Source organism: Strix aluco, chromosome 8 (genome assembly GCF_031877795.1).
Source record: "Strix aluco isolate bStrAlu1 chromosome 8, bStrAlu1.hap1, whole genome shotgun sequence".
Lineage (NCBI taxonomy): Eukaryota > Metazoa > Chordata > Aves > Strigiformes > Strigidae > Strix > Strix aluco.
The window spans coordinates 31,125,223-31,136,692 of record NC_133938.1 but is presented as its reverse complement, the minus strand read 5'-3'; the positions used below and the strand labels follow the sequence as shown (position 1 = coordinate 31,136,692).

General features: G+C 38.8%; 1 protein-coding gene across 12 annotated transcripts in view; it reads left to right on the top strand.

The window, feature by feature from the left end:
• Positions 1 to 11,470, top strand: part of RALGPS2 (Ral GEF with PH domain and SH3 binding motif 2) — a 131,524-nt gene that overhangs the window by 89,127 nt on the left and 30,927 nt on the right. For all 12 annotated transcript variants that reach the window (XM_074832990.1, XM_074832985.1, XM_074832996.1 and 9 more), the window contains 5 exons: positions 2,099 to 2,236; positions 3,159 to 3,249; positions 5,975 to 6,042; positions 6,716 to 6,851; positions 7,671 to 7,822. In XM_074832990.1, coding sequence (XP_074689091.1) covers positions 2,099 to 2,236; positions 3,159 to 3,249; positions 5,975 to 6,042; positions 6,716 to 6,851; positions 7,671 to 7,822 — 585 coding nt within the window. The remainder of the gene's footprint in view (positions 1 to 2,098; positions 2,237 to 3,158; positions 3,250 to 5,974; positions 6,043 to 6,715; positions 6,852 to 7,670; positions 7,823 to 11,470) is intronic.

The window sequence follows — 11,470 nt, the reverse complement described above, 5'->3', positions numbered from 1 at the left end:
GAATATTTGATAACATCTGACTGGTGTTAGAAGTAGCAAAAGCCACAGAGATTATGCTCTGTGAGGAATGCAGAATACTGTTTTTAGTTCTGTCAATTGTCAGCCAGCACTTAAGTGCATTCAATTTGCTTTCATTGATCTTTTTGGTTTCTTCACAAAGGATGTGCCAATTACATTTGAAAGAGGATTACCCTAGTATGCTTTCAAAATTATTTTGGACTTCATAGAAATGCACTGAGTAAGTTTAGGGAACAACTCTCTACAGAAGAGTTCTTGATTTAGCTAAAAGAAAAAAAAATCACTGCTTAATTGAACAAGTCATTCAGAAAGATAATACTACAAATACATTGCTTTATAAAATCCTGCATAATATTGCAGGTGCCTGTTCATACTGAATTTCCTTTATTATAATTAGTAAGCATGATTTACTACTTTCTGTGGAAGACTGAGCAAGTTTGGGATTTTTAAGGCTTGTTTGGACATTGCTTAGCTACATTAGGTTTGGGACAGCTTATGCAGTCTAGATAGCACAGCAATTAAATGTGACTATCTGATGCTTCTGATTATCCTTTCTATTTTTTAATAAACTGATTCTAGCAGAATAGAAAATTGAGAAATTTAGTAGTATATCAGGTCATGTGTAATACCTTCTTATTCACTTTTTTATATGTCACCTTTCAACCACAAGTATTTTAATTTGTTTCTGTGTGTGTGCGCACACACGCGCGTGTATGTGTTGATTTTGGAGTGATGCCCAGAGTTTCCCAACTCACATTTGAGGACTGTACTGGTTAGGTGCTATACAAACACAACTGCTGTTCTTGTGAGGTTGTATTAATAGTCTTCCACCTGTAAAGCCAAACTTCTTGTTATGATTTTGGTTATACAAGGCTGAGAGGTGAAGCGAAATATAATTTTAGAAATTCCCTGTTACTGAAATAAGTTTCTTAAAAATATTATTTAAGTGTGTATATTTTTTTATTTGGATATCTTGTGGAAAATGCAGGGGGTGAAGAGCAATTCCTTTTAATAGCAGAGTTGGTCAGGATATGTTTCATTTAGTCAAGACAAAAATTATTAGTCTTTGGGTGAAGGTCAAGAAATGGAGTTGCATTTAGAATTAAAATAAGCTGTTTATCTACAGTATTAGTATGTAAAGAGGAGGATTTTCCTCTCTACACGATCAAGGGATTGAAAGGGCAGTAAGGTTACAGTGGTGGTGGGGAAGAAAGCAGGTAGAAGACTTGAAGAGACTTATCTATACAGCTGTTGGATCTTTGGAGCTGCGATTAGTATGAACTGCAGGATTCGTACCACTTTTCAATCTGAGTGCACTTTTTGCCTAGTTTACTTCTCCAAAGTTGAGTTTGAGTTTCGATTTGGCCTGCAGAGTTACAGATGATATGACTTTTCCTTCAGCTATTTTTTTAATTGCTGAATTGGAGGAATGAAGTAGTAGACTTCCTAAAATCATTAGTAATTTTGATCATGTATTTTAGCATTGTGTGTTTAGTATACTTCATGTTTGTCAAGGGAATAATTAATTGGTGATATGTCAGAAGATTAGGTTCATGAGTAGTTGTGCATGTCCTTGTAAATAGTTTTAGATTTAGAAATAATGACACTGTTAAAGACAAAGTCAGCTAGTACATGCCTGGAGTGATGCAGGAGGAAAGGATCCTCTGCCTCCCACTGTTATTTGTTGTACAGAGAATGAAAGCTTATTGAGGCTCATACCCTCAGTGTCTGCACAGCTCATTGAAAACTCATACCCTCAGTGTCTGCAAATACAGCTGAGATAACATTGACAAAACTAAGGATTAAGCGATTGAGAAGAGTGCAAATTCAATCCGAGACAAGGGTGGCACAGTAATGTACTTTCCTGTAAGTCTAAGCATTATTGCTGTTTTACTCTGAGGTCTGAAGGCGCTCAGATCCTGTCAATATGATTTGTCATGTAAATCCAAAATAGTGTTCTGAGGTAATGCTGATGCACGTTAGTCAATGAAAGCAGAAATTCTTCAAACTGTTGTTTGTGATTTATTTTTTTTTCTGTGAGACACTAAATAAAGAAACTTTTCATTCTAATCTTATTCAGGTATTTATCTGTCAGACTTGACGTATATTGACTCTGCCTACCCATCAACAGGGAGCATTCTGGAAAGCGAGCAAAGAACAAATTTAATGAACAACATTCTTCGAATTATCTCAGATTTACAGCAGTCATGTGAATACGGTAAGCTAGTGTGTAAATATTGCAGTATTAAAGAGAACAACTTCAAAAATCTTTAATATTTGTCTTCTGTAATGAAATGGCCCAACCCATTTGAATGCCATTAATGCTCTCCCTCACCCTCTCAGCCCAAAAGTCACTAAGTTTAATAATTCAGTAAGTTTACTGTGGTATTGTTGGTTGCGACAGAGCATCAGCATGAGGAGACAGAATAAAATTGCCCTTTTCTTACATCACACACATTTTTGCAGTACATGTTTTCTCATGAAAAATGAGGAAAACCTTGTACTTAACAGTGGTTTTACTAGTATGTTATAAACTTGTATCCCTGTGTTTCATAATTTTATGACTATGAATTCTAAAAGTAGTAGGATTGCTTCTGGAGTAGTACTTTTACTGGAGATAATAAAATACGTTCAGCTTGTCTTTGGGACATTTATAGTTCTGTTCGTAGATCAGATAATGTATTTTTTCTTCAAAGGTGGTCTCCCTCACAATCCTCTCCAAGTTCTAATAAAGTCATAAGACACTTTTGTGATGGGTTGTGTTAGCACAGGACTGTGGCTTCACTGAAAGCTCAATATAATGAGAACGTAGGCTGTGGAGGAGCCTTCAGATACAACCTTCTGGGTTTGGGCCTTCAGTTTGGCCAGGGGTGTGCTCTCACTTTTCCCTTAGATGTGCTTTGATAAGCAGAGCAGCTCCAGGGGGCTACATACCTGGCTTTATGAATGTGGGGAATGTCAGCTCAACACATGACAAGTGCTACGAAAGACAATAATTTCAAGATCAGTAGGGACTGTAGTTTGTACCTCCATCTCACATAAAAAGGCAAGAGATCTGATTCTGTTTAAATACTTTCTGGAAGATAACTTTGCTTACCAATGAATGGTACAGTGATAATGATTATCATCTGTTCTCCCAGATATTCCTCTGTTGCCTCATGTCCAGAAGTACCTAAACTCAGTTCAGTACATAGAAGAACTACAAAAGTTTGTAGAAGATGACAATTACAAGTAAGTATGAAACACTGTAACTGACTGTAACTCATTACAAAATAATTTTTATAACACAAAGCCTGTCACTTCTAAGATGGCACTGGCATTGGGGGATTACGTGTCTCGGACACACCAGTTGCAAGTAGTGAGGTTACAGTAGAGTCCTGTGTTCAAGACAATTTTCAGCATGCTGGATGGCCTGTCTCCTTCCTTTTGTATGCCTGACTGCATCAAGCCCTAGCTTTCAGGACTGTTTGGTCTGTTGATTTATCTGCAGACCTCTTTGATTGTTTGCTAATGAAGACTCTGTACTTCTGGCTCACATGTAACACTGTTCAGTCAATAAGATGGATCCCGTGATTGGAGATAGCTTATGTCATTTTTCATCAGAACGAAGTCATCTGTGCATCCAGTCCAGAGATCTTACTGAGGGTGATTTAAGGCTTTTGCTTTCATATATATTTCATTTTAGTTTTATATTTTACTCTTTGATTAGGTTATACAGTGTGAGAAAAATGTAAACACTCAATTTTTTGAGAGGCAAGGTATTGTCCATCTGTGTCTGCACCTATTCCTCCCAGCATGCTACCCAAAACAGAGGTTTCTACTTCCCTTAATTAAAAGATAATTACTGTATTAAGTGATTTGGCACCCAGCAAAACTGGGGGATGGAAATCTCTGGCAAGAGACAGGAACTAGCCCCGAGGATAGGAAAAAACCTCAAGTAAATCCACAGCATATGAAAACAGTTTTTGCTCATTGGCTGATCTGGTTGAGGAGGTTCCCCACCCATTGCCATCCTGCCTCCCTGGGAAGTTTGTCACCTCAGTTGTGTTGAATTGGCTGCTTGTGTAGCTACGTTTGAATGGTGGGAGGGGTATGCACACTAGAGGAACAGATATGCTTTACCATTTCATAGCCCTAACTTGGATTTAATAAAAGGCAGCAAATGGGGATCCTTCAGTTTATATCAAAGAACAGTTAATGCAGGCTCAGACACTTGGCTTCCCCTCTGAGGTTTGTAAATTGTTCTCTGCATGTTTGCATGCAAGCATCCAGCTTTACCTTTTTGCTGAAATGTCCTGTTGCCTGATTTTGAAAGTATTGCTTGCTTATCACCGAGAGTATCACTGAGGTCAAACATTTGAAAAGGAGAAAAAAAAGAAAAAAAAAAACAAAACCCACAAACCCAAATTTGCAGTCTGCTGCTTAGTGGCATATTGTTTTCATGAATTCCACACTCCCCTTTCCTCCACCTTCACTAGGTAGGACTCAACTAGTGGGAATTTTACTGCTTAAGGAGCTGCAGTCTCTTCATCCTGTACAACCCATGTCTTGATAGCAGGGAAATGGAGACAATTGCACATAGTGCTGAAATGTAGCTGCTATTCAGAAAGTCTGGTTTTATACCTATGGGTTTTGTGTGTCTCCAAACTGATTTTTTTTTTTTATGGGGGAGGAGTGTGTTCTGAAGAACTATTTTCACTGTAACTATTATACTTTTTATCCCCTAAGGTGTCTGCAAAAAGGCTGAAGTTAGAGAACAGCCATGGTGACTTGAATACATGTTTTTTCTTCCTAAAGGATTTTATTTTATTTTTAAAAATTAAGTTTTAAAATTGTAATGAATCATTGCTAAACTGTCTGGGGGTGGGAGGGAGAGGAGCTGTCAAACTTCAAACTTTTTCTCCTCAAAATTAAGTAGATGCTTTTCCAACCCTGCAAACTTCAAAGATTCTAGTTCTGTGAACTGTGTGGACAAGATAGGCTTGATCTTCCTGGAGTTCTCTGCTCCTGGAGTCTACGCAATTTGTGGTACTGTTGGAAATGACATTAAAAAGTGCCCGTTGTGGAAAAAGCTTGAATTATGGATGCAGTCAAATTGATAATGTATTTTCCAAAATGTAAAAGAAGGATTTTGGCTGTTAGACCAGTCAAGACAAAAGGCTTGGCCCACTACACTAGTGCACTTTATAGAAAAATTTAAAATATTAAGTGTAGTAGTTATAAATATTTTAGCCAGGGTAGGGGGAACAGTTGTATACTTTGTGTTGTTTCCAGGTTTTGTGCTAGAGTAGTGGTATCATCACTGAGTTTCATGTCTCTGCTAGCAGTCCCAGGGCCATGCGGGTCCTGGCTTATGCATGACTACATTTTCCCTGGAGGGTGGTGCCAATGCAGAGCAGTGGCCTATTCCTCTGCTCCTTCCCCAGTGTGACTTTGCCACACTTGCTAACAGCCGCTCACGTTGGGCTTTTGCTCACAGAAGGTGAAGATGGCAACTGGTGGCTGTTTGGCTGCGTGTGGCTGGCCGTGCCAGCTGCCTCAGGCTCGCTGATGCGGGAGAGGTTGCAGGGCTGTGCTGTAGCCAGGGTTTTGCTGTTGAGTCTCGTCCTCCTTCAGCATGGCATCGCAAGCCTGTCCTGTTCTGTATGAACCAAAGCACAGACTCATCAACTATATTATGCTCTAGCATGCTGTTTTTTTGATTCCTATGCCCTGTTGCAGTAGCAGGGTTTTTTCTACCTGCCCTGCCCCCCCCCCCGCCCCCCCCCCAAAAAAAAAGTTTGGAAATAGTGTGTGCTAAAGATAACTATGCACAGTTTGTATTAACTCTGTAGTGTTTCTTGCAATTATAGAAACAGGCAGTTTTCAATTGTAAATTTTTAAAAAATTAATTTTTCAAAAACTTACTTTTATATGCTTCTATTTCCTGATAATTTTTAATGCTTCTTTAATGCAGACTTTCATTAAAGATAGAACCAGGGACCAGCACCCCCCACTCTGCTGCTTCCAGAGAAGATTTAGTAGGTAAATGCTTAATAAATATGAGAAGACTTGAGGTTGTCAAATGCATTATTTTTGAGTTGCGAACATGGAAAATATTTGCCTGAGGCTAATAAAGAAGTGTGAAGTATAAACACTGTATATTTGTAATAAAAAGTCTAAAGGTGATCTGTAAAGAAATTCTTTCAAGGAATTGAGTCAGTTTTTTAGGTTCTTGTATGTATTGTGGCACTGACTTGTTAGTGTCATTTAGGGTGAAGAGCTATTAAGTATTCATTCTTTGTTGTGTCTAGACAGAAGGACCTTCATCTAAACTTCATAGTATAATATGCTTCCAAAAATGTATATTATTTTTGATCAATGCCAAAAGTGGTTGAAGGCAGGAGTTTCAAAACATAGGATCAGTGGGACATGTTTAATGCCACTGTATCTAATGCAGCAACCTTTAGGACTTGTAAAATTTTTGTAAGTAGGTGGTCTGTTTGAAATAAGTGTGTTTATTTTTAATCCTGTGCAGAAAACCAAAAGTACAGGGTTTTTAATTATCAGTACAAGTATACCAATGAGTTTTATCGTAGGCTGTCTCTTACGAATTGAGTTTAGGAAGTTTTGTGCAAGACTTTCACAATTTTCTGAGAAGTAACCCTGTGACAGTAAATCTAAAGTTACTCGGGAGTAATGTCTTTTTTGTTCCCAGGCTCTGAAGTCGGAGCGTCTCCCCAAAGTGGTCGGAAAAATGTTGCAGCTGAAGGAGCCTTGCTACCACCGACACCCCCTTCGCCCAGGAACCTGATACCACATGGACACAGGAAATGTCACAGTCTGGGATACAAGTCAGCATTTTATTTATCTTGAAAAGCCTAAGCTTTGTGATGTATCATCTTGCAATACAAAAGCTTTCCTTCTAATAAGTAGCATGATTTGTACACAGCACTTACAGACCAATTTGTGTCAAAAGAGCAAGCTCAGAACTAAAATGATAGTATCCCAACCAAAGAGAATTAGTCAAAATAGGAGGACTGTGCAGCTGTTATGGCGATAAGAATAGGCAATGAGTTAACCAGAATAGGCTCTTTCTGAATGACAAAACTATCACTTACAGCAACTCAATGCCAGGGTAATTCTTTAAAATTCAAACTGAAGTAATTGCTTTATTGCTACTTTTATAGTGAGACCTCCTTTGTAGATTTTCATATAACTTTGTATAATAATGGCTTCAGGTTTTTTCTGTGTAGGTGTACTTTGAATTAGTGTCTTGATCACTGTATCATCAATTCCCTTGTCATCTTTTCAAAGTGCAAGATTGTAGCTATTCAGTAATTCATCTCTTAACATACATTGTGTAAGTTTAATGAGCTAGAATGCAGTTCTAAAGTTCAATTATGTAAGTGTTATAGTAAGACAAGAATACCTTAGGATATTGAAAGTAATTTTTAAAGTACTCCTTTCTCTTTGCTGCAAGAGTGTTGTGCAGTTTTAAGATTGGCAGTTCCTATAGATAATAGAGATGTGAACAGTTGCTTATGACTTGAGCTATGATTTAGTTTGGTGTTTGGAACACACTGCATGCAATCCTTCAGGATGTTAAAGCAACAACTTCTGAAATGTATCAAAGATAATGTTGTAACAGTTTTATCCCTGTTCATTTCTAGTTTCATACACAAAATGAATACAGCTGAATTTAAAAGTGCAACATTCCCCAACGCAGGACCAAGGCACCTACTGGATGACAGTGTCATGGAGCCTCATGTCCCATCCCGAGGGCAAGCAGAAAGCTCCACACTTTCTAGTGGAATTTCAATAGGTAAGAACTGTCAACATACCCATGCAGTACATGATCTTTTAATACAGATTTTAGCATGATTAGTTGGAGATTGTACAAGCAGTGATACTATTCTAAAATAACAATTCTGTTTTGGAACAAATTTGAGAAATGTAGGTGGAGAAGGGCAGCAGACTTTTGTCAGGAGTAGATAGTAATTTAACTTTCAGATACTTCACAGTGTTAGAATCTGCTTCATTTTCCTAAGTTATTTATCTTCAAATATTTAGGATATTCTTTTGAGAACAACTGCTTTCTGACTTTCTTATATGACAGCAGTTGCTCTTTTTTCCCATTACACACAGATCCTTAAAGTGGAGGCGGGGCAGGGCAAGTGCCTCTTGGATCTGCCTAACTGCATCCATTGAGAAATGGAATCTCTATCACAGTCCTTTTTCTCAAAATTACTAGCTTGATAGAATTCAATGATGTTCACATTTTATGCATTTATGGTAAAGATTTTTGTAGTGTTACGCATTGCTTTGGATAACTTCATTTTAAAAAACAGTTTTGCTTTTTGGCCTTCATGGAGAGAAACAAGGTCACCCAGTCTCAAGTTATGCTGTTTTTAGGAGCTGTTCATGTATTTTCTTGAGGAGAAAGCCATATTCTGAGCAAACATTAAATATATTTTTTTGTGTGGAAAAAGTCAAATATCTAGAGGCAATAATTGAAAAAAAAAAAATAATTAATAACTAAATCTGTGGAACTAGCTTAGACCACAGTAGTTTGAACCTGTTCATGCCAGACAGCTTCCACTATTAATGTGCATTGCCTGTCTGTTTTCTACAGGTTCTCTGCTGTGGCAAAGTTTGCCATTTCAGAGTCATCCAGCAGGAATGGTACTTCTCATCAGCGTACAGACAGCTTGCATTCTCAGGGATTGCACAGTACAGGAGAACCCAACTTTTGTCATCCTTGTTGAGATGTAGCATTGCCCTTTTCTCAGTGCAGTTTTTTACTGATGCTTTCTATCTAAATCTCTAAGAAACTTCTCTGCAATTGATCCTTTTTTCCAGGGTACATTATTTATTTACTTTCATTAGAGCCTTGCAAGGAAGGTTTGCCAGAGCTGATAAGCAGTTTTTCATGAGATACAATTAAGAACCAGTCAGCATCTAGACATTTTGGAGAGTACAGGGTTTTCCTACTTTGTCTCATCTCTGAATTTTTCAACTCTTGGTTAGCTCAGGCATGACCTTACTGTCTTGATGTAGTCACCCTTACCAGTTGCAACAACACTGCCACTTCAGAAGACTTTTATAAATCACTTGTAAACCAGTGACATTGCACATGTCATGTAAGATCAGCATTTCTGGTTAGAACTTCCCCTCTCCCATTCTCTTCCACCTCCATCCTCCCCATACACCAATACTTTAGTTATTATCACTGTTTTGACAGTCCAGCATCGTTATTTTTGCTGCTTCTTGATTATGAAAATTTCAGTGACAGAAAAGATTAGTAGAGGTGCTAGAAATACGTATGGAGGAAGGGAGTAAGTTCTGGAGGCTTGCAGTATCTGTTACTGAAGAATTCTTGGAAATGTAAGTTGTCTGGCATTCTGTACTGCTACCTCAGCAGGATTTAAGGAAGTTGATTGAAGCTGCTAAGCTCCTCCATCATGTTTGAAGTAGTCTGTTTACTCAGTACTTGGAAATAGTACAGTCACTGCAGCAGAGAGGAGGTTTACAGTATTCTACAACACAACTTCAAAAGATGGTCAAGGAAACTTCTTCTGAATGTGTGTACTGAAAAGAGTGTTATTCCTCACCTTGCCCATAAATGTGGATTTAAACCTGTCGTTCCAGACACAGGACTACCTTTTCTTAGATATAAGCCTATATAGGACTTAACTTTTTGGATAAATGATCCCTCTTCAAAATATGGACAGTGTTTCTGACATGCCAGCACCTTGAATGTGACCTTAAAGACTACTTTAAATCACTCTTGTGTTTTGAGGGCTCAGAGGTGTTCAGACATTTCCAGTCCCTTCATATTGAAGGATTGATATAATCTGTCTCTATATCAAATATCAAAAAAGCAGCAATGTAACAGCAGTGTCTATAGGATTCTTGTATGCAGCACTGCACCGTTACAGTGCTTCATCTAAATTGTTGGAGTATGTGTGTTTATGCATTTTTTTTTTATCAAGCCACCTGTCTGAGTTGCCTTTGCTGTTAACGGATTACTGTAATCCATTTACAATTCACTAAAGCCATTTGTAGGCATGTTACAAAGATTCATTAGAGTACTGTTGCTTTTTCTACTGGTGAACACACCAACTTCTTCAGATACATCAGGACTCTTCCACTTGGATTTCTTCAGTTATCCCTGTGATAGAAGCTTTCAGTATCTGATAGAGATCAGTTAGAGCATCACTAGGTTTGAGATTCATGAAATTCTGTTCTGCATATAAGCATACTAAAACTGAGCAGTTAATCCAGCAATATGTGTGTCTCTAAACTAAAAGGACACATTCAAGTGATGATGGGTAATTTTGATTGTGTTGTGCTGGAAGAGACTGATTCATTCTGGGAATGGTGCATTGCATACCAGAATTTTTACATCAATATAATTAATCTTTCAGATAAAAAGGATACACTAAGTGAGTATTTTTCTTTGCAATGAATGATTCCTAAAGCAGCAGCAAGTGACTCAGGTCTGGGATTTCCTGAAAATAGGCCTATCTGTAACATGACAGCCATGGTCAGAGATCTTTATTTGATGATACCGAACTGAGTGGGGAAGCAGACACCCTGGAAGCGAGAGCCACCCTGCAGGAAGGTCTGGATAGTCTGGAAGAGTGGGATAGCAAGAACCTTATGAAGTTCAACAAGGACAAGTGTAAGGTCTAGCACCTGAGAAAACATAACCCAGGAGTGTAGCACAGGCTGGGATCTACCCGGCTGGAGAGTAGCTCTGTGGAAAGGGTCAACCAGCTCAACATGAGTGAACAGTGTGGGGCTGTGGTAAAGGAAGCCGTGCTGGGGCTGCATCAGCAAGGGCATCACCAGCAGAGAGAAAGAAGTGGTTATCCCACTCTCTACTCAGTGCTTGCCAGGCCACACCTGGAATACTGTTTTGGTCCCTGCTATACAAAAAAGATGTGGACAGGCTGGAGAGGGTCCAGAGAAGGGCCACAGAGATGATCAAGGGACTGGGCAGCCTGCCCTGTGAGGACAGGCTGAGAGAACTGGGTTGGTTCAGCCTTGAGAAGAAAAGGCTTAGGGGAGACCTTATCCCCATGTTCCAGTATTTAAAGGGTGGCTACAATGAGGATGGAGACTCCATTTTTACAAGGAGTCACATGTAAAAGACAAGGGGTAGTGGGTACAAGTTACTCCTGGGGAGATCTGATTGGACACAAGAGGAAAATTTTTCACAGTGAGAACAGTCAGCCACTGGAATAATCTCCCCAGGAAATTAAGTGGTGGATTCCCCACTGGACACTTAAGATTCAGCTGGACAGGGTGCTGGGCCATCTTGTCTAGACTGGGCTTTTGCCCGGAAAGGTTGGACCAGATGACCCTTGAGGTCCCTTCCAACCTGGTATTCTATCATTGATTTATCAGCTGCTTTTCTTAATTTCAGGGTCTGAAGGCTGATATTTGTACATTCAACTCATTCTGC